At 47.8% G+C, this 27,115-nt stretch overlaps 1 protein-coding gene across 1 annotated transcript in view; it reads left to right on the top strand.

Moving 5' to 3' along the window:
• Positions 1-973: 973 nt before the first annotated feature.
• Positions 974-27,115, top strand: part of LOC310809150 (RNA binding protein fox-1 homolog 2-like) — a 37,888-nt gene continuing 11,746 nt past the window's right edge. The window contains exons 1-6 of the mRNA XM_083676330.1: positions 974-1,313; positions 7,662-7,712; positions 18,619-18,804; positions 19,356-19,523; positions 20,071-20,124; positions 20,557-20,649. Of these exons, the coding sequence (XP_083532456.1) occupies positions 1,062-1,313; positions 7,662-7,712; positions 18,619-18,804; positions 19,356-19,523; positions 20,071-20,124; positions 20,557-20,649 (804 nt within the window). The 5' untranslated portion in view covers positions 974-1,061. The remainder of the gene's footprint in view (positions 1,314-7,661; positions 7,713-18,618; positions 18,805-19,355; positions 19,524-20,070; positions 20,125-20,556; positions 20,650-27,115) is intronic.

Genomic DNA, 27,115 nt, shown 5'->3' with positions numbered 1-27,115 from the left:
GAATTTCTTTAGAGCTGGGCACTCACTCGCAAACCATTTTGCAGTCTTTGAAAGACTAGATTCGCTCATGGCAATTCATCTCGCATGCAAGAGAAAAATCAAATATTAAAGTAGTATAGAATTACACACACACACACACACACACACACACACACACACACACACACACACACACACACAATTAAACTATCATGTTTGTGTTAAAAATGAATGTACCCAAAATAGCGGGATGTGTGTGTAGCCTAGGTAAAAAAAGAGGGGGATTGCAGAGAGGAAAAGGAGTGTAGCCTAAATCAAAAGAGCGCAGTTCTAGGGCCAGTCTATTTTATACTAGTCCGGGATCCCAGGCTTGCGAATGAACGAACAGGGGGCGGGAATCTGACCGCAGATCAGTGCACTGGGGCCCGCTCCACACTACACCAATCGGGACGTAGAGGAAATCGTGTTCCTTGCTACTCTGTACACACGCCACACTACCAAGCCACAGAACATACTGCGAGGAAAAGAACGGTGATAAGAAGGGTGAAGACGGGAAGAGAAAAAGGGGGCACACGAAGGGGTTATATTTAAGAAAATCTTTGATTGCGAGTGGAGAAGAAATTGGCTTGCAATCGCAAGGAGACTATATTTTAGTCATTTTCCAAAATTTTCTATTTTCGGCGGAGAAAGTGGTGGTATCGTGCGCCCAGGCTACAGCTACGAGGTAGCGGAATGTGTAGCTAGCTAGCTAATTAGCCAGGAATATCTGAATTGGGATTTTTGTCCTTACTTGGTTTAACCACACACTATATTTTGTAAAAGTATTTATCTAAAGCCAGCTTGTGATCTTGTGGTGTGTGCGGGAGCCACGCATGGCCATGATGTTCTTTCTTGATTAGCTAGACAATAACATAATCTTGATAGCTAACGTTGGGACTTTTGATCAAGACCTCCTTCAACATAATCATCAGCTATTTGCGCATTCAAGGAATAGCAAGTCCTAAGCGAACAGAGGACAAAGCACGGAGAGAAGGCGAAGGTGAAAATAGCTCTATTTTCAAGTGGAGACTGTCTGCCGTCCAATGTTAATGTCGACCGACGTCGCATCCATAATGCTACCCGTTACACGGGGAATGATGGACAGGGAAAGGGCCATTGATACAGCAACCGGACCCCTGGCAAACACGACCGAGGGTCCAGCAGCAGTCCGAGCAATGAAAAGAGGAGATCCAGAGCCTGACGCACAAACAGCTGCAGCTTTGACCGAATTAGTCGGGGCGGAGTGCAAACGGCCAAGGATAGACGGGTCTGGGGTTGTTGGTGACATTGGACAGGTAAGGAGCATAACGTAAACAAATGTAGCCAGCATCGTCGTAGTGGCTGGGATAATGTTTTGTTTCCCCTTGTATGTTTTGCTACATTGTAACACCTACATTTCTTCTCAGTAGCGCGCTAAGGCTATTGTTTCATAACACCAGTGGGTCATGATGCTGACAGACACAGGCCCTCGCATCAATAACATGCCTATTTCCTGCAGTACATGCAGAAACGTGCGGTACAATTAGAATTTAGAATCTATCAGATCCTAAATGTGCAAATTGCCCTTGCTGTGCTCGTGGCGCTACGTGGTGGGGGTCCATGACCATTCTGGGCGAGACAAAGGTAATATGATACAGCAGCACCCATGCAATGACAGCCCAGCAAAGATTAGACGAATAGGCTACATGCAAGGCCCCCCTCATTGAATGCACTTCATGCGCTAACGTGCATTCGGCTGTAGACACATGCAACGAGAATGAAACGAGTCAGACTTGCCATGAGGCATACATACAGTACACCCGCATGCTAACGCTCAGTCGTACCAATCCCCCCTGGCCCTTGATTGTAGCTAGGTGTTAAAGGAGGAGAGAGACGATGGGGGAGGGGTCATTACGTGGGAGACAAAGAGCAGACCCCTTTCGTGATGGGAGGAGGAAGGGGATTTAGGATAAACCTTGTGTGTGTGCTTCTAGTCTAGATATGGGCCTCTTCTCTTCTTTCATGACTTGACTACTTATACAGCATAGCAACAGCACTCTGATCTCCGGCTAACAGTGTAACTAACACATACATACACACACACACACACACACACACACAGAACAGTACAGTAATATAGACATTATCCTACAGGGCACCCTAGAATTTCGCTGACATACAGTCTTTTTGTTTGAGGCAGACATGGTTCCGGGTCAGCGGTGGATAATTGAATTTGGGGATTGGGTAAATACTTTCAATTGGGAGTGCTGCTGACCTATGGCAATGACAAACGGGCAGGCTTTTGTGCGTCACACTATATAAAGGATGTTGGTAATGGAGAAAGGTTACGTACAGTTGATGTGACAGTGAGAGGGGCAACATTAGGATCTCTGGCTTCTGATCAGTTGTATTGATTGCTTTCCCACCACTGTAGGTCAGGCTGGAAATACGCCCACGGGAGAGAGGGAGCACAAGAGAGGCAGGGAAACTGAGGACAGCAGGAAGGTTTTCTCTGTCAACAGAGTTAGAGGAGAAAAGAAGGGATTGGGAAAGAAAGAAAGCCGGCAACAGACAATTTTAGTGAGGGATCCTGTCTGTGTTGCTTAGGTTGATGCACACGGTAAACCAAAGGGAATGACATTGGTGACACCTTCAGTCCCTCGACACGACTGTAATCATCCTGTCCTTTGTGACACCGCCATGATCAGGCCAGGATTTTGAACTAAAGCGATAGGCCCATTCCTGGCCTGGCGATTACCATCGATCTCCATTGTCATCCTAAGGACAAGATATGTAACATGGTCTTTCCTGAATACTATGTATCATGACAACAGAAATATTAAAGGATAGATGGAGGACTGTCCTCTCATCTCCATCCATCCTCCCTTTTGTTCCTGACATCCTCCCCCACTCCCCCTTCCCCCCAGCTACCCCCTCTAGATCTCCCCCGCCCCTCCCTCTCCCCCCTAAGGCATATTTCCAGATTGCTAATTGACTCCTGGTTCACAGGATTTGAGCGTTCCAGTGAGACAAATCTCCCCTCCCCCCGTGCACTGTTTCAGCTGTCCCATCTCTCTCTCTGTCTCTCTGTCTCTCTCTCTCTCTCTCTCTCTTCCTTTCTCACTCTACTCGCCATCTCTCTTTCTTTTCCTATCTTTTTCTCTGTCCCCTCTCTAACCTATTTCTCTCTGACACTATCTCTCTCTCTATCCCCCCTCTAGCCTCTCTCTCTCTCACTCTACTCTCCACCCCTTCTCTATCTCTCTCTCTCTCCCCATCTCTCTCTGTTTCCCTCTCAGTGTGTGCGGTATTGATGCCCCCCCCCCCCCCCCCCCCACTCCAGTCCAGTCAGATAGAGTGAGAACACACTACAGTCTGCTGCTGTATCCGCCTGCTTGCCTGCCTGCACGCCTGCACGACCTTTCGCTCTCAGAGAGCCGATTTGTCCTATCGTTGGCAGTAAAGAGGCTTTGTGTCGCGCTAACAAGATCAAAGCTCATTTAGGAGAGGGCATTAACCAGACTGATCGCTTTAAGGGAGGAGAGTGAGGGGGGGGGGGGGCTATGATATGAACACACAGATTGGTGAAGATATTACAGTTAAGCACAGCTAAGCTCACCAATATCAGGCCAGAATTATGGCCGGTAAAGGAAATATTGACACAGACAAGAAAAGTATTGGGCTGTAATACAACATCAGAACTTTGTTTTTCCTGTGAGGGAACTTCTTCTGTGAAGTGATAGGCTACAAACAAATTATGTTTATGTGTAATGGGTAGTAAAAGGTACAAATTGTAATGTGAGCAAGAGCAGTCGGTCACCCACTCCCCTTGCCCTTCTCTCTCCTGCTGTTTAATGATTGCTGTTGAACTTTGAGCGGAACGCAGCGGGTGTCACCCTTGACCTTTGACCCGCAGCGATAAGCTCAAAGTTCTCTTCAAGATGTTGCTCAACACCGTAACTTATTCATTTTCCATTTAATCAGATGCAGGTTGTGACACTCGCACTCACACGTTAACTCTGGCGAGTAGATGTTGTTGTCACCGTGCCACCCCCCACCCCCACCTCCCCCACCCCCCACCACCAGACCCACCCCCAACCCAGCTCCACCCCCGGCTGCCCCCAAACTGTCATATGTACTCCCATCTCCGCCCCCGAATGTGTCTCTCTTATCTGTTACGTTGATTCATCCTGTCTTCCATCTCCTCCTTTTGGTACATTCTGCCCCTCCCTCCCTCCGTCCACCCCCCCCTCTGTCCAGCCCCCTCCCCCTCCTCCCTCACCATCTGTTGACCTCATGTCATTTTGCCTTCCCTCTACTGCTCTTTTTTTTTTTTCTTCCCGTTTTCTCCACCAACTCCAAACTACTTTACTTTTCCTAAAATAGAGAGGGAGAGAGAGAGAGAGAGGAGAGAGAGATGTCTGTCTGTACATTTTTGATTCGTTCGGCCCAGGGCCCTCTAAAGCAGCTCGCCACACCTCATAACTACCCCTTCAACTGTGGCTGTGTGGAATTAAGATGAAGTTTATGGATTGAACCCTGTTTAAATAACAGTCTTTATGAATGGTACAATAACTCCTTATGGCAGGTCTTATACTGAGCGTTTGAAAAAGATATTTCAGACCAGACGTGGCAAAACCAGACCATATTGTAATGTATACGTTGGCCAAAGTGACATATGGCAGGGAGACGTGTGTGTCTGTGTGAGAGAGTGTGCTTTACAACTGGGTTCAGACCCCCATCCCCCACCCCTTAAGGAAATATAAGTCACATGACATTCTTTGGTTATGAGTCATTGGCTCCATTTCTTGGTCAGTCTCTGTTTTTGCTGTATTTTTTCGCGTCTTCTTGGCTTTGTCTCTCTTAATCCCCACATTCTTCCACTCCTGTCTTTCTCTCCTTATTTTCATCTCACTCTGTTGTTCTTTCCTTCTCTTCTCTCCATCCTCCAACTCGTCTCCCTCCCCCTTTTCCTCCAGACAGATTGATTCCAGATGTTACCAAATTCTTCCCCTCTCCCTCCCTCCCTCCCTCCCTCTCTCTGTTAAGTCCCAAACTCCTCCCTCTTCATCCTGACTCGACTGTAGAACAAATACGTTTATTTTTTTTTAATTTTTTTTTTTTTACTTCAAATACACTCTGTGGAAATGTGTGGGGGGGCCCTTTTTGTATTCTGTCTGATGTGCCACACTACAGTTTCTATCGCTGAAGGAGAAATACATGTCTCTCAGTAAGGTTACCTTGTTAGTGTTCCTCTCATGCTGTGTTGTATGGCCACTGCCATCGACTTCTCTAATGCTCAGTATATCAACATCTCCATCAGCCCCCCCCCCCCCCCCCCCCACACACACACACACACACTATCCTGTCTATGATGAGTATCAGTGTTTTTAAACCTTGTGTTGCTGAACGCAGCCCTGTCCATTCCTGCGGCCCTCGTGCTTTAATGCAGCGCGCTGAGGAGAGTGTTCACCCCAGGGGACGAGGCATGAGGGGGAAATTGGTTCCAGATGAAACAGGAAGTGGAGAGGGGGGAGACAAAGAGAGGGCTGTTTTATACGGGAGAGAGCGGGAGAGGGAGTCCGGCGGACACTGCTGGGGAGAATAACACACACACACACACACACACACGCCTCACTTCTCCTGTGGGGGTCATGTATGCTAGCTTGGGCAGTCCAGACAGCATCAGACAGTGTCTCTCCATTCTGGCATTCACCACTCTCTCCATAGTGCCTCTTCCAGTATTGTCCCTCTCTTTCTACTCTTTTGAGTGACCTCATTCCCCCTTCCTTCCTCCCTCCCTCCCTCCCTCTCTTTTTCCCCTCCCTCATCTCTCTCTGCCACTCCCTCTCTCTCCTCCCTCTTTCCCTCCTTCCATCACCCAACATGTCCCTGTTTGGTGAGTCAGAGTCCTGTCCAGGGTTTGTGCTGTTAAGTGCAGCTGAACTCTAGCCTTTATGCTAGTTAAGCTAGGCTAACACAAGCCAGCGCACAAGTGAGTATGAGTGCAGTGCATCTCTCCTTTGCTGTCGCCATGGCACCCTGGGTCGGTTCTTTGTCCTATGATTGGTTGAGTGAATGATAGCAGGAAGTAATCCCCCCCAGCCACAGGTCGTGGGTTGGGGTCAGGAGGTCAATTAAACTCTGTGGAGGAGCCAAGAACCCCTTAGCTGTAGACACAGTTAGTCTGACTGCCCACTGAATGGGAGATAATGGACACTGTGGTTGGGTATGAATTTTAGATGAGTTTCTGACTCCTCAGTCTTTTACCATGAGTGCAATGGAAACATGTAGGCTGGACTAGGCTAATCCTTTTAACACATGTGCAGTGTGCACAGACAGACTCCACACTCCTCCCTCCTTCCCTCCCTCCCCCCCTCCCTCCTGCCTACTGTTCCTCCATCCCCCCTCCTCCTTTCCCTCCTCCCTCCCTCCCGCCTCCTGTCCCTCCTCCCCCCCCACCCCCCCTCTGTCTCCTGTGTGATTGAGAAGGCCGGAGCCTCGTCAAGCGGTCATGTTTTCTCTTCACAGCATGCCAGCAGGCTCAGACAGGATCGCTAGTGTCATCTTCCTCACCGCTGTCAAAATATCATCATTTAGTTAACTTTCCTATTGTTCCTATTCCTCCCTCCTCCTCTCCTCTTCTTCTCTTCTTTCTCCTCCTCTCGCACCATGAACAATGGCTCTTCTGCCGGGGGGGAAATGATAGGGAGAGGAGAGAAAAAGAAAAGAGGGAAAAAACGACAGAAATAATCTAATTAAAAATAATTACTGAGCAATTAACCACAACAGTGGATCCTGGGGCATTCTGGGGAAGGGTGGCGCGCTTCTCTTCTTCTTTGCAGAGTGCGATTGGTTTTGTCTGCTGAAAGGGGAAGGGGGGTCGTTAGCTAGCTGCAGAATGATTCACCAGCAGGGCTGCACGGTCGGGGTAACTCTCACGGTTCAGAAAGAGAACAGGTCACGTTAGCTAACTGTTAACTTGCATTACTCGTCTCCCTCGATGTTAAGTTTCTTATCTCTACAGCTTCATACAATTTTAATTCAGGTGGGGCTGCATTTCTGTCTGATGTGTCTCCCTCCCCCATTTTGTTTCCTTAAAAAAAAAAAGGCAATACGCTGGTAAAGTGATTGCATCATAATCAAAGAATACCATGACAATTAAGCTGTCTGGGGACAATAGCAGTTTTGTGTTGGAAGCTCCATAGGAGACTTTGAGTGTGATAACATATTTACAAGTAACATGGCTAACTTGACCACTATCGCTAATATAGCTGAAATATAATCATATACATTTTTAAAAATCAATATTTTAACCTGTGCAGTTTTTCACACTGTCTCCATTTCTGGGATGATGGGGAAAGTGAAATAAGGAACGCTAGTCAATTTTATTACGGTGGGATCAAGTTTGACAGCCAAATATGACAATTTTCATGTCAGTTTGCAGCGCTGAACGTTTGTTTGGGTGTCTCCAGTGACGTTCCTAGGACTTGTTTGTTGTTGATTGTTTGGGGCAAAGGTTGGTGTAGCGGACGCTGAAAGCAGAGTTCAACTGAACTGTCAAATTTTAGACTGTCATGTTAGATCACATCACTCTTCAAACCCTTATCTCTCTTTCTCCCTCTCCTTCTTTCTCTTTCTGCCTTTTTATTTTTATTTTTTAGAACAACGAGCCTTTAACCCCCGGTTACCATGGATACGCACCTCTCAGCCAGGTAAGACCACTGGTGTATTGGTGGTATGTTGTTGTTGTTATTGTCGTCGTCAGAAGGCTACTCCTAGAATATACAACTCTCATTCAGGTTTCCTCAGGCAGTTTGACTCTTGGGAGAATACCATCTCACTGAAGTCTCATTTCCGGCAGCTGTTGGATAGAGGAGCCGTCACAAGGGTTGACGCCACAGATCAAAGCTCTGTTGATCCTCTCCGTCAGAGGCTAAAGCCCCTCACAATTTACAGTCTGAGATTTAAGGAGATTTCCTGCTCAGTCAGAAACCACATCCCTCTGCCTTCCCTTCCCATTCTCTTCTCCATAATGTACACCCCCCCATATTTTTTTTCTCTCTCTCTCTCTCTCTCTCCACTCTCTAATTTCTAGTGCTCTCCTCCTCTCTATATCGGTCTCAGTAATGAGTAGCGTATGTGCTCTCCAGTGCTGTATCTGATGTTCTCTTATCTGCCTTGGAGCAGAGCAGCACAGAGAGCCTAGCAGAGCAGCACAGAGAGCCTAGCAGAGCAGCACAGAGAGCCTAGCAGAGCAGCACAGAGAGCCTAGCAGAGAGTACAGAGAGCCTAGCAGAGAGTACAGAGAGCCTAGCAGAGAGTACAGAGAGCCTAGCAGAGAGTACAGAGAGCCTAGCAGAGCAGCACAGAGAGCCTAGCAGAGCAGCACAGAGAGCCTAGCAGAGAGTACAGAGAGCCTAGCAGAGCAGCACAGAGAGCCTAGCAGAGAGTACAGAGAGCCTAGCAGAGAGCCTAGCAGAGAGTACAGAGAGCCTAGCAGAGAGTACAGAGAGCCTAGCAGAGAGCCTAGCAGAGAGTACAGAGAGCCTAGCAGAGCAGCACAGAGAGTACAGAGAGCCTAGCAGAGCACTGAGAGCCTAGCAGAGAGTACAGAGAGCACAGAGAGTATTGAGAGTATTGAGAGCCTAGCAGAGCAGCACAGTACAGTCAGTGTCTCCTCTCCCGCAGCCTCAGTACAGAGACTACAGAGGCGGCCTGTGATGTGCAGGTCTCTGGCCGAACCACAGGAGGGGGGTGTTGGTCTGTCTGCTCCCTACTGTCTCCCTCTCTCCTTTCTGAGAGGGGGAGATGGATGGATGCAGGGTAGGAGAGGTAGGAGGACAGGGGGAGATGGATGGATGCAGGGTAGGAGAGGTAGGAGGACAGGGGGAGATGGATGGATGCAGGGTAGGAGAGGTAGGAGGAGATGGATGGATGGAGGGTAGGAGAGGTAGGAGGACAGGGGGAGATGGATGGATGCAGGGTAGGAGAGGTAGGAGGAGATGGATGGATGGAGGGTAGGAGAGGTAGGAGGACAGGGGGAGATGGATGGATGGATGGAGGGTAGGAGAGGTAGGAGGAGAGGGGGAGATGGATGGATGGAGGGTAGGAGAGGTAGGAGGAGAGGGGGAGATGGATGGATGGATGGAGGGGAGGAGAGGTAGGAGGAGAGGGGGAGATGGATGGAGGGGAGGAGAGGTAAGGGGAGAGGGGGAGATGGATGGAAGGAGGAGAGGGGGAGATGGATGGAGGGGAGGAGAGGTAAGGGGAGAGGGGGAGATGGATGGAGGGGAGGAGAGGTAAGGGGAGAGGGGGAGATGGATGGAAGGAGGAGAGGGGGAGATGGATGGAGGGGAGGAGAGGTAAGGGGAGAGGGGGAGATGGATGGAGGGGAGGAGAGGTAAGGGGAGAGGGGGAGATGGATGGAAGGAGGAGAGGGGGAGATGGATGGATGGGGAGGGAAGGAGAAGTAAGAGGAGAGAGGGAAGGGGAGAGGAGGGTAGAGTACTGTAGAAACTGGCGCAAGCCACCATAGCTGATCCTACTGACATCAAGCGTTCTTCTTATGGTGCAGTAGGTCTACTAGCCTGGAAAATACTAACATCCATATTTCTCATACCTTCTAAAAGTGGTTGGTCCCCGACGGACAAGTACGATGAAATCAAATGCATGTGGGGAAAAAAAAATTGGGAAATTATTTGAGGCTTGTCCATACATGGTAATGTACTCTGCCTTTGAACACACACACACACACACACGCACAGACAGGAGTTGTGGTGGTTGTCAAGCTAATGGTTGCTGTAGGTAGCCTAGCAGTACATGTGTCAGGGTGATGTCCTGTGTGCTGTTATGGATGCATGTTTGAACTGCCTGTAGGGTTGGCTGTGTCAATAGACCATGTTTATGTACAGTATGGTGCTCCCAGGTGTGTGTGTGTGTGTGTGTGCGCGTGTGCAAGCAAAAGGGTTAGGCCAAACCTAGTGTGCATACAGTGATCACACACTCGTGTATATGTGTTCACTAAAGGTATTCAGAGAACACAGTGTGTGTGTGTGTGTGTGTGTGTGTGTGTGTGTGTGTGTGTGTGTGTGTGTGTGTGTGTGTGTGTGTGTGTGTGTGTGTGTGCGCGCGCGTGTATAGGCGCGCGTGCGTCTGGGCTTGTAGGCTGCTGGGCTATGTTTATGGTGGAGTGGGGCTTTGTTTGAATAAATGTGTGAGTGTGTGATGGAAAGTAGCCCTTTGTTTTGGGTGTGCGTGTGTGCGTGCTTGCACCAGGGTGAACCATAAATATGGCTGTGCATCTGTATGTTTATCAGTGTGTTCAGTCTGTGTGCTTAATCCTCAGATCATCCCCTATTCATCCTCTCATCCTCCTCACTTACACCCTAATCCCGTCATCCCTCGCTCATTTCCCCCCTCCCTTTATCCTTTTATCTCTATCCCGTTATCTCTTGCTCGCATCCACTGCCCCCCCCCGCCCCACCCCTCCCCTCCCCTCCCCCTCTCCCTTTTACCCCTTTCCCAACACCTCCCATCACCTCTCTTGCTCTCTCTCTCCCCCGTTCCCTCCCTCCCTCCTCCCCTGGTCCCTGTAGAAGCCAACCTCAGCAGATGTCTGCTTGCTGCCATTGATGTTCTGCAGGCAGAGCAGAAAGAAGGAGAAAAAAAAAAAACACACACACACAGTCTCTTAAGGAAAATGCGTTCTCCTCTCCCCCCATTCAACCCCCAGAGAGAGAGAGAGAGAGAGAGAGAGAGATGCAGAGAGAGAGAGAGAGAGAGAGAGATGCAGAGAGAGAGAGAGATGCAGAGAGAGAGAGAGAGATGCAGAGAGAGAGAAAGATGCAGAGTAATGCATATACATGTGTGGAGGTGTGAGGGAGAGGAGAGGAGAGAGGGATGGGGTCTTGGGGCAATCTGAAGCCTCTCTCCGTCTCAGTAATGAAGACGGGGAGGTGAGGGGGATGCTGGGATACGGGGAGTTGAGGAGGATTCTGGGAGACGGGGAGGTGAGGGGGATGCCGGGAGACGGGGAGGTGAGGGGGATGCTGGGAGCCCAACGTAGAGGTTGACAAGCTGCCATCCAATAAATAAATGATCAAAAAACCCTGCAATGCAGTGGGTAGTGTTACCGTGGTGAAGCCCAGAGAGCATCTTCCCCTTCGCTCCTCAGGGCTGAGGAACAGCAGCAGCTTCCTACAGTACAGGACCTGGAGGCGGAGAGAAGAGGAGGAGAGGAGAGAGGAGAGGAGATAATGGAGGGATAGATAGATAGATAGATAGATAGATAGATAGATAGGAGGGACCGAGGCTCAGAAGGAGGGAAAGTTTGAAGGGACGGAGCATGAAGAGGTAGAGAGACAGAGTAGCAGCAGCAGCAGAACTGGTTATGTGAGAGAGAGGGGGAGAGAGAGAGGGGGAGAGAGAGAGAAGAGACGTGAGCTGTCAGAAGGAGAGACAAAGCGGGGGGGGGACGTGGAGGAGAGGGAGGGAGGGAGAGGGAGAGAAAGAGAGAGAGAGAGGGATAGAGAGAGAGAGAGTGGGAGAGAGAGAGGGATAGAGAGAAAGAGAAAGCAGAGGGACGAGTATCGGAGGAGAGGGAGAGAGAAAGCGGAGAGTGACAGGGACACAAGGCTTGCGTTGCGTGGTGAGGAAGGAGGGCCGGTGGCTGGGACGAGCGAGCGAGCGAGGGAGGGAGGGAGAATTTGAATCTGTGAAAGACGTGGACAGAAGGCACTTCACATTGGATGGTACAGCAACAGACTACAGTCAGAAAGGAAGGAAAAAGAAAGAGAGAGAGAGAGAGAGAGAGAGAAGAGGCAGAGAGGAAAAATAGATTGTCAGCACTTCTCCTTCCAGGGTAGACGATGATGGGACTGTACTATCCTGCGGTGTTGCCGGTGAGTGCACGTCTCAACTAGCTCTTCTATATCATATCTCTGCACACATCTAGTTTAAGTGCAGGTATGGACCCCCGTCATTCTGCTGAGTAGGCCTAATACTGGCTGTGGAAAAACGCTTTTCACCAGCTCTTTGTTTACTACGCAGCTTGCTACAGTGGGGTGTACAGTACATACACTGGCACAGCCTCGGCCTGACGGCCGGGGAGGGATGAGCTGGCCAAGGCGCACTGTTGTGCTCTCGTACCACGCATTGCACACCGAAGAACGTTCAGTGTTTTTGTGTCTGTTGTGTAATGAGTTATGTAACATACATGTGCAAATGTTTGGTTTAGTCAGTTCTATAGGCTATGTGCAGTAGATGTAGGTTAGTATTACTCTGTGTAGCGTACCGGGGGGGGGGGTTAACTCAGTGTACTTGCAGTAAGCCTGCCTGGCTGCCTGTGGATAGCAGTGGTCTGCTCTGTTCCAACATGTTCTCTGTGGTCCTCTGCTCCAGGGCCCTGCAGGAGGTCCAGGACAGGAGAGATAGCTACGCCTACGTAGCTAGGCTATGTATGCTGTATGGAGAGTTGGCTACCTAGCTATGTATGCTGTATGGGGTGCTAGCTACGTAGCTATGTATGCTCTATGGGGTGCTAGCTAGGGGGAGGGGGGGTGGGGTGTGGGTTGTTGGAGTGGGATGGGATGGGAGGGTTGTTGGGGTGGGGGTGGGGATTTTGGAATGGGGAGGGGGAGAACTAACGAGGTGAAGTGATTCTTTGTTGTCATCCCAGCTGTCTTTGCAGTTTAACCCCCCTTCCCCCCCAACCCCCGTCTTTTCAGTGAAAGAGACAGGTGCCAAGAAACAGTTGTCACTCTCTCCCCTCAGTCGCTCTCTCATGGTACAACAGCTCCCCCGCCCCCGCCCCCTGTTACTGTATGGTCTCTGGATGATGCGCTATGAGGTTTGCAACTTGGTTGCTGATTGGTCAGTTAGCTGACAGAATCTCCACCAGCACTTTCATGCTGTTAAGCTCTCTCCCCCCCCCTCTCTCTCTCCCCCTCTCTCTCTCTTACTTCTCCTCTTTTTTCTCTTCCCTCAGGCCATGGCAGCTGTTACCTAAACATGTTTTCCTCCTCAAAGGGCACTAGCACATGGGGGATGGGGGTAAAAGGGGCATTTTCAAGTGTGAAGGGATTTCAAAGGTGACACCGTCACCACTAACCCAGCCACTGTCCCACAGGAATGAGAGAGGCGGGTGGAAGAGGTTAAGACAATGTTATTGCCCCCTTTTAGTTGACACTTCAGTATTTAGAACCCAGAAGTGTGTGTGTGTGTGTGTGTGTGTGTGTGTGTGCGCGCGCGCGCTCTCTCTCCCCCTCCCTCTGAGGATTGCAGTGTGCTAAACCATCAATTTAACATACAGCCCTTCTAATAAGCAATTGTGGTAAGTGCAAACACAGCAACCAAGTGTATGAGTGACAGGTACAAAGGCAACTGCACACTGTGTAGCTGGTTCACCCTCCTGTTTTTCTCTTCACCTCTAACCTGCTTGGTTAGTGATGGAGGGAAGAGTTAGTGGAGGAGGGCAGGGACTGAAGGAATGTGCAGAGCCCCACCCAAGTGTGAACATACCCCAACAGGCGAGAGAGAGAGAGAGAGAGACTCATCTGCTGCTGTACGTTCACACACACCAGCCAATACTGCAGCCCTTGCAGTATTAGACTACTGCACTAATGCACTCACCCAGACATCAGTCCACAGGATTAGCTGTTCCCACTCTGCCCATTTAAATCTGCAGTATTGACAATCCAGCTCACTTAAGGGACGTGTGCATACACACAGAAACACACACACACACACACACACGCGCGCGCACACACACACACACACACACACATGCGCAGTATTGAAGTCTGAACACACGGCAAGCAAGTTAATTTGTACACATGCAGATTCCCCCTGCCTTGGTTCTCACCACAGCTCTACTGCAGTGCAGTGCAGTGCAGGCTTCCCACTCTGTGGTGTTTCCTCCTAAGACCCTCCCCCACAATAGGATGACAGTGCTGGTTGGTTCAGATGAGTACACACTACAGCACTGCGCGCATTACACACTGCAGCGGCGATACACTGTGGTTTTGGTTTTGGACGGAGAGTAAATTGCAATCTGCACTAGCGATGTTATATTATACGGCTGACAATTGATGTCACTCAATTGCTGGTAGGGAAGTGTAATATTGTAGTGTTATGTGTGTTTAGTGTTTAAAAGTGTTGTATACAACTGGATTCTATCTGGGTAAGAACCTGCCTGCAACCTCCGGTATGTTCATAAACCCTGTACTTAGCTCAGGGATGGTTTATGATGTCGATGCAAAGCAGCACACCTCAAAGGGAGACATGCAGTAATAGGCTAACAGTTGGGAGCATACATATGCCATTTAGCTGACGCTTTTATCCAAAGCGACTTACATTGCAGTGAGTGCATACATTTCAGGATATATGGTCCCGGCGGGAATCAAACCCACAACCTAAGCGTTGTTAGCGCCATGCTCTGCCAACTGAGCCACAGAGGACCATGCCCCCCCAGAGCATCATGCCCCAGGGCCGTGTCAAGCAGTGAGATAGGCGGAGGTTAAGTGTCTTTACGTTAACAACACTTGTACAGCGAACCAGTCCATGCTGCAGCACATGGGAGGCTGGTGGAGGTAGAAATCGGAGGACAGGCTCATTGCAATGCATGGAATGGAATGAGGAACGGTATCAAACTGTTACCATTCCTCTTTCTGTTCCATGCATTACAATGAGCCCGTCCTCTGATTTCTACCTCCACCAGCCTCCCCTGTGCTGCAGGCATCAGTGCTCAGTGCTCTGGCACGGTGCTGGCCGGTCCATGGCCACCCCTGGGTATTGGCTGCTGGTGCATTACCCCAAGACAGGTGGGGCTCTTCCTTTGTCCAGGCTATACTGGAGGAGATGTGCTCTGCAGTTAAATGATGGATGGATGGAGGAGGAGCAGGTGGCTGGTAGCTGGCATGTCCAGTGTGCCCGACAGGTCCCATCAGCTCTAGCCTACAGAGTGTGCTGTGATGGTGCCTTATTCAAGCCTTGCATCACCTCACGCTTGATTGTCTGCTCAACCGTCATTTTCGTGTCGTAATATAACACAGTTCAGTGAACACAGGGAGTCTAGTTTTAGGCTGTATGTCATTGGCTACTGGAGCTTCAGAAACTGTCAAACTGTTTTGTTTTGAGGTCTAAAGATGCCATGTGTTATGTTGCTTAGTGGTGCCTGCAGAGTCTAAGCCAATTAGGACTTAATGTACCTCGGAGGGGCGAGCTGTAGAAATGTGTTGTGGATTTCATTGGCTGATAACCGTGCAGGAGTGGCGGGGTTTCAGTGCTCATGCAACCATATATGGAGATAGGAGGCGGCATCAACTGTGCGCTTGACTGGCGTTCATGGGTCATGTTTCCAAGCCGCGGTGGCTTTGAGTGACTTGAGGGGCGGGGCTGAGGTAGAATCACCGTCTGGATTTTATCAAGCGAGAGGCAAGAAAGAAGGGGAGAGCGAAGAGCGGGGGGAAAAATAGAGTAGAGAAGGGATTACTTCTTGAGCTGCAGAAGAGGAACGGACTGCATAGAGGAGGGAACAGGGAAAATATGCGGGATTTGATCTAAAAAAAAATTTGAACAGCTAGTATAGACTCATACTTTGTCATGTAATCAGTTATTTTGCCAAGGCGATAAACCGTGTGCGATTAGAATAACTATCGATACAACCGGTCCAACTTCACTCATCAATACTGTATCTACAGTGCATTGTTAATTACGCAGTCACTGCACACTGCACGCACGAAAGGTTCGCTCAACATTTTGACCCGCATAGAAAGGTTTTCCTCTCCCCCTGTCCTCTTGGTGTATGGAAAAACATATGGTGTCTCAGGTAACAGTACTATACTACCGCCGTGTGTGGAGAGATGGGAGGGGGTGGGGGGTGATTGATATTGGACCAGATGGTGCGTTTTGCCTGCTTTTCGTTTCGATCGTTTTGGTTTAGGATACAAATGCGACGATGAAAGGTAACCTAGTTATACAGTTATTTTTAAAGTGTACCATAAGATTCGTTGTCTTAGTAACAACAGCGGCTCTTGTATTCCTTCTGATCCATCTCTCTCTCTGATTTGATAAGTGTCACGTTGTGTTTTTGTATTTTTGCAGAAGACATATGTCAAATTATTACATTATTATTTTGGGTGTCATTTACCAGTAATTTAGATGTACAGTTGCTGTCAATAATAGACCATACATTTAACTCAATTTGTGAATGGAATTATTTCTTACATATGAACTTGCCATCCTGGCCAGTTTATAACACAGCATTACTATACTCTCTCTCTCCTCTCTCTTGCTCTCTCTCATTCCCCCTCTCTGTCTGTCAGATACTACCATTTAGGGCAGTGCTGTGCTTCCCCTCACTCAGTGTGTCAGGAATGTCCAGTTGACTAATGGAGTTCATTGCTACCAGCCCCATTACCCCCCCACCTCACCACCACCCTCCCACCCATCCATCCTCTACCTATACCTCAGTGTTTACTTCTTCCACTCGTAAATAACCTTCCAGGCCTGGCATGGCAGAGATGCTATACTGCCATAAACACCCACTAGCCCTCCCCACTCCCACTGTCTCTCCGTGCCTCCGACACAGTGACTCACATGTAGGGTGGGATAGGACAGGCCTACACCCTTTACTGTCTATTTACTGTACAGGCTAGTGCATGTTTATGGATAACATGTTACAACTAGGAGAATCGAGACTGTTTGTTTGATTTCCGGTACGCTATTTTTAAATCTGTTCTCCATTCTTTGATTTAGGCTAGTCCTCTTCCGTCTTTCATGCAGGTATGTGATGTTTGCATTATTGCTACTAAGCTAGACACATTGCGAGTGGAAGCAATGCGCACTCAACTTCCACAGATTTCTATGGAGCAGATTGCGTTTCAGGAGCAGCGGTTTCAGAGTGGGTTTTCATGGTTTCTCTGTCCTGTTTTGGATTAAGCAGACTTCTTTTTGTTGCTCTCTTTATCTGCTCGGCGCAGAGCGAGAGCTGAGCTCGCAGCCCTTATCTAGCTGGCAGGATTTAGGCCCCAGCCAGCAGCTAGCGGTGGAAGGGGATGTGTTTGCAGTGTCGTTTCAAGATGAGAACCTTGCAGTCAAGTCTCTGGGATTAGAGAGAGAGAGAGAATACTCTTGCTTTACTGCACCGCAACTTTGTTTCCCCCGCTAATTAAAAAGCTGTCTGGAGCCTGAGTGTCGCCAGGCCGGGCTTAGCCTCACCCAGCCCGGCCTGGCCTCGGCCCCGGCCCGTTTTAATGGTATTGGAGGCTGTCATCACGCCCTGGAGTGGAAAGCCACGAAACAGTTTCATGTCCCGGAAAACAAAATGGCGCTTTCCTCTCTCCTCCTCCTCCTCCTCCTCCTCTCCCTCCCTCCCTTAACTCTGACTCTCAGAGCGTTTGTGGTGTTTTAGAAGTGATTACAGGATGTCCTTGAGGGTGAGGATGAAGTGTGATATGATATCTCTGTGTCACCACACCTCCACCCCACAGCATGACTAAGGTATACGCGCGGCGGCTGTGACACCTTTTTAAATCACTATGGCCTGGCTAGTGGTGCAATCCATTACCCTGCCTAGCATTAATCAGGAGGGGCATACTTCTGCTCTGCTGTTCTCTACTGTTCTGTTCTCTCCTCTCCTCTCCTACCCTACTCTACCCTACCCTAGTCTCCTACCCTACCCTAGTCTCCTACCCTACCCTAGTCTCCTACCCTACCCTAGTCTCCTACCCTACCCTACCCTAGTCTCCTACCCTACCCTACCCTAGTCTCCTACCCTACCCTAGTCTCCTACCCTACCCTACCCTAGTCTCCTACCCTACCCTAGTCTCCTACCCTACCCTACCCTAGTCTCCTACCCTACCCTAGTCTCCTACCCTACCCTACCCTAGTCTCCTACCCTACCCTAGTCTCCTACCCTACCCTAGTCTCCTACCCTACCCTACCCTAGTCTCCTACCCTACCCTAGTCTCCTACCCTACCCTACTCTACCCTACCCTACCCTACTCTACTCTACTCTACCCTCCCCTCCCCTACCCTCCCCTCCCCTCCCCTCCTACCCTACTCATAGTAACAGTACTGTCTAAATGCCCTGGGGCAAGCGTCCAGCTGTACTCGAGGCCTAATGGGTAATACATTATGGTCGTTGAGAAGTGACATTTCCGAAGGTGCTGAATAGTAAAATGGTGATATCTGTTACTGGGTGGCCTACATTCTTTAGAAGGTTGTAAACGTGTCTGGTGGTCTGGTATATATCTGTGGATAGTGAGCATCTTTGTGTCCCAAACTGTGTATCAAATTTTCTGACTTTCAATAATAGATGTGTTAGCTGTGAATATTTCATGGTAGGCTGACTGAAACACACTGCTGCCAAGAGATATGGAGAGAGGGAGAGGGAGAGGTTAGAGAGAGAGAAAGAGAAAGAGGGGGGGAGGGGGAGGGGGAGTTAGGAGAGAGAGTGAAATTTGATAGCTATGTTTTTAACCCCCCTCGCTCTCCCTGGCCCCCCATGTCTGCATGATACAGTACTAGTAACACGCACCAGTATTAACTCTTCTCTCCTTCTCTCCTTTCCTTCTCTTCTTTCCTTCTCTCCTTTCCTTCTCTCCTTCTCTCCTCCAGGGTTCTCAAGAGTCAACGGGGGGCCAGGAGGGGTTGGTGCCTCCACCGTTCACAGCGTTCCCTCCACCCCCCCCTCCCCAGAACGGGCTGGTGACAGAGTTTGCCGGGGCCCTGTACGGAGCAGGGGGCCAGGGGCCAGCGGAGGCAAGCACAGGGACAAATGGCACCCCCACTACAGCCAACAAAGTAAGCACCCCAGTGAGTGTTATGTTGTTGTTGTTGGTTTTTTTGCTGTTGAAAATACACACAACACATTGTAAATGTACACAACACATTGTAAATGTACATAACACATTGTAAATGTACAGTACCAGCCAAAGGTTTGGACACACCTTGCCAAGAGTATGCAAAGCTGTCATCAAAGCAAAAGGTGGCTACTTTGAAGAATCTAAAATATAAAACATATTCTGGTTTGTTTAACACTTTTTTGTTTACTACAGAATTCCATATGTGTTCCTTCATAGTTTTGATGTCTTCAATATTAATCCACAATGTAGAAAATAATAAAAAATAAAGAAAAACCATTGAATGAGAAGGTGTGTCCAAACATTTGACTGGTAAATGTACACAAAACATATTAAATATACAACACATTGTAAATAAACAACACATTGTAAATACATAAACTTGTTGTTATTGTCCCTTCAACACTTCAGGCTACGCAGTTTATGTTCTTAGCATTAATCATTGACTCCTTTCTTTCTTTCTTTCTTTCTTTCTCTCTTTCCTCTCCCCAGCAGACAGAGGGCTCCCCCCAGGGTGAGGGAGTGGGCCAGTGTGGCTCAGGAGGGACAGGGGGAGTGTCTGGCGGTGATTCCCCAGATGAGAAAGGGACCCCCAAACGGCTCCATGTCTCCAACATCCCCTTCCGCTTCCGGGACCCTGACCTCAGGCAGATGTTTGGGGTAAGAATCTAGGAACTTCCTAGTGGGGCAATTAGAAGATAATCAATAAATCAGTCTACACACAGTGACACACACACACACACACACACACACACACACAGTCACACACACTCCTGCTCTAATTGATGATCTGTGCCAGCGGGGGTGTCGAGGGGAACAAAGGAGCAGACAGTCACAAAGGGAATGACACTCATGTCCTTTCATTAACTCCTCGGCAGTGGGTCAGGTCAGAAACAGAGGAACAGTCAGTAGTAAGTGGGAAGGAAGGAGGGAGGGAGGGAAGGCGTAGGTCTGTAAGGGTCAGAAAAAGAGAGGAAATAGGGAGGATGAATGTAGGCGGAATGTTTATTTAAGGACAGTACTGCCCCCTAGTGTGACGTAGCAGGAACTTATGGCACCTCCATAAACTATGTCTTACACATGAGTGCACAATGAGATTTCTTATGCTCATAATCAGATTTGAATGATTGGTGTTGGAGATAATACTGCAGGAGATAGTATTAATTGTCAGTATCCTCATCTTTATGCTCTGTTTATTTCATTTCAGCAATTCGGGAAGATTCTTGATGTTGAGATCATTTTCAATGAGAGGGGCTCAAAGGTGAGTGAGTGGAAGGTTTTCACATTCCCAGTCCTACGACTAAACATGGGCTACATCCTAAAAAAACAACAACAAGGGGACTCCTCTGAAATTGAGTCTCACAGGAGGCCCTCTAATAGGAGAATGGTTCCCCACACTTCCCTGTGCTCTCTCGGATTGCTACTATCAACACGTGTTGTAGTGGGAAGTTATTTATGACACCAAGCCTAGCACCTTATCACTTCAAGAACAAACAACAGTAGAAAAGTGAGATTGCAACAAGTCTATCTGTTCGGCGAATGTTTGAGCGAACTAGTTTCAAAAATCACTTCTGTTGTTTTCTGTGAAATGACCTCTATCCCCCCCATCCCTTCCTCCCCCATTCTCCCCACCACCCTCTGTCCCCCCCCCCCGCCCCCCCTCCCCTTCCCTCTCGTGTCTTGTGTACCCCAGGGCTTCGGCTTTGTGACGTTCGAGACCGGCCCGGACGCTGAGAAAGCCAGGGAAAGGCTTCACGGCACGCTAGTGGAAGGTCGTAAGATAGAGGTAACTAACCAGCTCCTCCTCCTCACTATTACTTCCATTGATCCTCTGCCTGTCCACTGATTCTGCTAGCTACCATCTCCTACACTGACATGCTCTTGATATCCCTCTCTGCTGGTACTCCCGATCGGTCTGTTTGTCGCAGTTTTTTTGTTGTCGTTTTAGTTTGTCTCGTTCTTGATTTCGGGGCGGGAGAGGTCGGGGTGCGGGGAGGAGAACGCAACACAAGGCATGCTGGGATCGAAGGGTCCTGTCCTCTGCATCTCTTTAGGTCCATGTTTCCTGTTTTTAGTCTTTTCTGTCATCTTCCTCCGTTGTCGTGGGTTCTGCCGGGCATGAGGAACACGAGGAGGAAACAATGATGCATGGCAGATTGCTGTCAGACGCTCTCGATTTAAGTTCGTAGCCTAGAATTTTCCTTTTCTTCCAAACCCGACCGCGAGCGCTGCTTTAAGTTGTTGTGACAAGCTTCTGGCTCCTGGCGCAGCATGCAAAAAGTCCTCGCCTCATGCATGTGTATTCTCTTACTCTCCACTTGTACAATATACTGCATTCTTGTATTTGATATCAAAGCCCTCTTGTTTTCACGATTATTTGTTGTCTATGAAACTGTAGCACGTGTTAAGTTGTTCTCAGGTTGTAAAGACGTTGGGAAGATGCATGGTTATTTGATTTAATTTGAAACGTTGTCTGTTTGCACACCAGTGTTCTACTCTACCCTCGCCAGAGGTTCTCCTTTTCTCTGGAGTGGCGCTGTTCTAATCACGATGCTTAGCCAATCACGTTGATCGATTCTGCATGGGCTTCCTGTTGTTGTCGTCGACTCCGGTGGTTCAGTCATGTGACTCAGTCCTGCATGATGGTCGGCGTAGCTTCGCCGGACTTGATTGGTTCTCAGCTCTCAACTCTCTGATGTTCTGGTTTTGATTGACACCTGTCCTGCATCCAACGGTTTATAAGCCCCTCCCCCTCCAACCTCACCTTCAGTCAATCAGCAAGTTGAATGGATACTGATGGAGACCTAATGAAACCTACATCAGTTATACTTCTATAAATCAACAACCTATATTGTCCCTGATCTGGTGTTGCTGTGTAACCTCTGTCTCTGGTTTCTTGTTTTCTGCATGGTCTTCATCACCCGGGGTCCAGTCCTAACCAGACATCTGTGTGCACAACCGGGACTTCTGTGTGTACAAACCATGCTTCAATGTCAGTGGGAGATTTACACAGAGATTCCAGTTGTGCGTGCAGATCTCAAAGTTAGGATCTCAGCCTCGAGGACTAGGGATGCTTCTCATCTTCACGTGTTTGTCACTGCTGCATGTGTTATCAGTCATAGCAGGTCTCCTCTAACACTCCCTGGTGTGGCCAATCGATTTTAAACCGTGTCGTTTAACTGCATGGGTCTGTAGGAGTGGTAGTGCCTGTCAGGTTGGTCTGTATAAGTAGTGCATGTATTAGAACGGTTTAATTTATAAAAAAACTGAAATAAAAGGGCACATAAAGGTTGTTCTGTATTTTATACATTCATTCAACAGCAAGGCGACCATTCTTTTGAAGGGCAACGTCTTCTGGGAATTCTGTTTGTTCTTGTTGATGTTGTCGTAGGCCATCCTGTTCTTCGTCATTGGTCATATCATTTCAGAGTTTGTTGAACTATGGCAGTTCCAACAAGAGATATTAAGATAAAGGCTTATTTTGAACTGGTGAGGCAAGTTTGAAATAGATATGGGTTATGGTTCAGAAACTCTTGAAAGATATGCCATGGGTAATATTTAAACAGGCCTCTTTGAACTTGTGGCTACAAGTCTCTCTACAGACTACAAGCCAGTTCAGTTGTGCTATTCTTTTGCATGGATTTTAGTGGAAGTATGTGCACATGATGATGATGATGGTGTTTTAACGAGGTTCTCACTGTAGCACTAGTATAGCTGACAGTTGTTTGTTTTCGTTTTCTTGCATGTCTTTTTTACCTCAGCTTTTTGTTTAGATTTTAAGAGAGTTTTTGGTGATGTTGAGTTTTGGTTGTTTAGTTGGCATGACATCTTCTGAAAGTAGGGCTTGACCCCTATGGCACAAATGTGATGTATTTGACAAACGTTGGTTCAACTGACTTTCAGACACGTATTCAACGTATTTCATTCATTGTCCCTACCTGCCATAACTTGGGCTTAATTCTTACATTTGAACCAATGAGTTTGTCCCTTACGGAGTATAACACCACAACAGTTGAGTGAATATAGCTTAATCATAAGAAGCCTAACTTCTTTTATGAAATCCTCTGGAGGACAATTGTTGATATGGATTCAAGGATTTCTTTCATGTCATTGAGGTTGTTGACTGAAGTCGGTCAGTGCATGGGGATGTGTAGTGGTTGATGTTGTCTTAGTTAGTCAGTAATGAGATCGTAAGTGTGCATGGTTAGCCTATATAACGTAGAGCATAGTGTTATTTACCCATGCAGTGTATCGGTGTTTGACCTATTCTATTATATCTAAGTGTACTTCTTTTTGTCTGGGATAAAACTCTGCGCTTTGAAGGAGTCTGTTTCCCGCGCGCTTCAAATGTACCCATGTAAGTGGTCCAATTTGCTTGTGTCACTTGTCCTTCCTACTGTTTGTGATTCCGCCAATGATGTCATAACATGTACATTATGACATTTCTGGTTTCCACCCCCACAATCTGAGTCTGCAAACACACACTCTGCATCTCCTTCATCTGTCTCTGTGTTTGTGTGTGTATGTGTGTGTGTGTGTGTATGTGTGTGTGTGCTATCCTCATGTCTTCGGCTATTCCACATTAAAAAACCCACACTCTCTAACAACAGGAACTTACATCACCATGACATCACCATCCCTCTCCCTTGTCATGTGATCAATAATAATATTGTGTTTGCTATGAACAGCAATATCACACTGATGTTGCGTGACATGACTGCCAGTCAATAACATGGATGGATAAACCTCACCACTGCACTTTGTCTTGTCAAATCAAATGTCCCGTGTTGTAGTACTATAGTAAAGTGTATTAACACATGTTAGTCTAGGGGTCTGGCCCTGACGCATTCTGCTCTCTCTCTCTCTCTCTCTCTCTCTCTCTCTCTCTATCTCTCTATCTATCTCTCTCGCTCTTTCTCTCTCTCTCTCTCTCTCTCTCGATCGAAGTGATTGCTCCACGGCGCAGAGTTTTAGCCAGACATTAGATGGAGTAGAATAGGGAGGGTCTAGGCCTGAGTAATGGATCACCCAACAGTGCTACTGATCGGGAGCGATGGGGGGTGCTGTGCCGTGCATGCTTCTCACCAGCCCTAGCGGAGGCTATCTCCGTAGTAACCCACATCACTGCATGAGTGTGAGTCTCACGTACTCTGCGTCCCATTTCTCCATCTTTTTTCCTGTGTGTGGACTTGCGTACTCCTCTCCCACACACTGTACTGTACAAGGGATAGACACAAATGATGCAAAAACAGTAGGTGGAATAATTCCAATCCTTTGCTTTTGAATCCATGTGGAGAGAGTGCACAAGTTCACACTACAGGGACAAGATGGAGAATTGGGACGCTGCAGTAGAGTGATATGAGCTTGGGAGGCGACTGACTGGCTGACTGACTGGCTGGCTGGCTGGCTGACTCGCTGACTGACTCACTGACTGACTGATTGACTGGTATCTGTCCGTCTGGTCATGCATGGCTGATCAGTAGGCTAGTTATTGTTCTCGCTCCAGTCATAGGAGTACCACGCCACTGAGGGTGGCAGAGCTGTCACAGCCGGAATAATAACAATAATCGCGTCTTTTTCCATCAAGGCTTCGTTTACTTCGTATTCAAGAAAAATCGTATCAGTTGTGCAGTTTGATTTGGACACATTTTCTCTGTGCCAACCAAATTTAAATAGCTTTGATTTGATTCATTTGATTGTATCGAGTTTGGCCTTCATAATCCTTTATTTCTTTTTTTTCCCCAATTTAAATTGGACGAGATGCGATTCGTGTGAAAAGCAGGTTGTGAGCGCTCTGCCGTCCCCAGGAGGGCATCACTGCTCAGAATGGGCTGATTGTAATGAACTGGCCTTAGCTTTCGGAGTTGGCTGTGGTCATGGTTGTTGTTTTGTTTCAAACCTCTTTGCATGATGGACAGAGAAAGGGTTAAATCCTTGAATGGATTGGTGTGCGTGTGTGTGTGTGTGTGCGTATGTGTGTGTATCTATGTGAGAGGGCAAAAGAAAAGGTGACAGGCAGTATGGAACTGTCCCCTTTCTGCTCCTCACACTCTTGTCTCCCTGACAACCCCATCTCTCTCTCTCTTCTTCATCCTCCCGGTCTCTTCATGCCAGTCGAGTTTGTCTTCCTTTGTTCCATCACTGTCTGTCTGTTTGTCGGCCCTTTCATGACACTCCCTCCCTGCTCCCTGTGGATGAACACCTCACCCTCCTGACTCGTCTCTCTATGTGCACCTGTGTGTGTGTGTGTGTGTGTGTGTGTGTGTGTGTGTGTGTGTGAGAGAGAGAGATATGCCTCTCATTGTGTTTCCTTTGTCATGTTATCTTGTCTTTAGTCTCCTGCTCATCAATTTTTATCTTTTTATCTTTTGATAATCTTTTGGTTTTGTTTTAATTTCATTCTGCTCTGTTAGCATAAGAGGTTATTTTGTGGTGATTCATAATGGAATTAATGGACATTTTAGTATTTGTATACAATTACCCCCCCCCCCCCCCCCCCCACCACACACACACACACACACACACCACCCCCTCTCTTCAGATCACAATAGGAATCCTCTCCATTTGTAGTCTTGGGAGGGATTAGTCTATGCTACATTTAACAGGAAGTACTTCCAGAAGTACCTTCCACTCTTAATTGTGGGAGACCTATTTTCAGACCTAAACAAGCCTACTGTTATAGACTCCCCCTCCCTCTCCCTCCCTCTCCCTCCGCCCTTGTGGTTAATACAAAGTGAAAAGGGCACCCCATTCCCAGTCTCCCTGTCTGTCTGTCTGTCTGTCTGTCAGTCAGTGTTCCTCTTTATTAGTACAGGCAATGATGCTCACCTAGGGGCAGGAACTCTGACAGGTTTCAGCATTTCTTACTTTCTCTCTCTCTCTCTTTTGTGCTCTTCTCTCTTCTTTTTCCCTCTCTCTCTCCCCTCTATCTCCTCGCTCTCTCTATTCAGAAACTGTTACACTGCTTTCAACTATTATCCTCATCTTCATTTCACATTGGGGTTGGGGGGGATTTTTTATTTTTGTTTATTGGGTTGTTTGTTGGTTTATTTATTTGTTATTATATTTTCTGTTTCCCTGATGACTTCTATGTGTGTTGTTGTCAGTCTCCACGGTAACCACTCGCGTGTCCTCACGCTGTTTCTTCGGCAACGGTAAGTTGTGTACAAATGACATCATCGCTGATTTGACCCCCCCACCCCACCCCACTAGAACAAGACTGTAGACCAGTACTTAAAAAGAAACAGTTTTAATAAGTCAATTAGCCTAGGGATATAATTGATTGAATTGTATGAATTAATGGTCTCCACAGAATCTGTGTATTGTATAACCAATTGATCAGATGTATAGCTAGCCCACAACATAGCATTTCTCATCTGTCCCACTCCCCTCTCCCAGCTAGCCAGCTAGCCAGCTAGCCACAGTATAAAGCCCTGTCACAAAGGCTTGTGTCATGATAGAGAGGGCAGCTGTGAGGGTTGGAAAGGAGAGCTGATGAAGCAGGGACACACAGAGTACACAGACACAGTCCACTGACAGCCTGTTACCATTAGTAATAATAATAATAATAATAATAATAATGTCTGCTCCCCCCACGCCCTCTACCCCCCCCCCCTCCCCTGCCCTCATTAACACCTCCCTGAGAATGACCAGATTTAATCACACACCCCGTCCCCGTCCCCCATCCCCCCTCCTCCTCTCTGCAATGTCATGGCTGACCAAAATCCATTTGATTAATTCTCCATTCAACTGTATATGTATTATTTTCTGATTAATTGCAATCACCGTCAGTAATGATGACAATAACCCATGGCTCTGGGAGGCTGCTATTGAATTGTGTTAGGATGTCTAATTGCTTCAGTGAATGCCACAGCTAAGGGTCAACTCGATTAATCTTCGGTCATAATGATTTTATGAAGAATATTTCTTACATTTGGCCAGTGTTGGGTGTCAACTTCATGAGCTGGCCTGTATCAAGTGTAAAAGTTTCAAACAAAACCCACCAATGTGGCTCGCCTGTATCCAGGCTCCCATTGGTGCAAAGGAGAGTTTATTAATTCTTTATTCAGCAGAGGAGCCAAGCTTCACTCTAATGAATGGTCTTGGAATTCTTAATCTGTGCATTCCGTAAGATTTCCTGTTTCTGATCAGTTCTAGAGTTCGAGAACTGCCATTTTCTTGTGCATGTATGAGTGGTCGAGGATATGTTTGGAATGTTCGGCTTATTGACTTCTGTTCTGTATTTTGATTTT

Source organism: Argentina silus (assembly GCF_951799395.1).
Source record: "Argentina silus genome assembly, chromosome: 9".
Lineage (NCBI taxonomy): Eukaryota > Metazoa > Chordata > Actinopteri > Argentiniformes > Argentinidae > Argentina > Argentina silus.
This window is presented reverse-complemented; position numbering and strand designations above follow the sequence as displayed.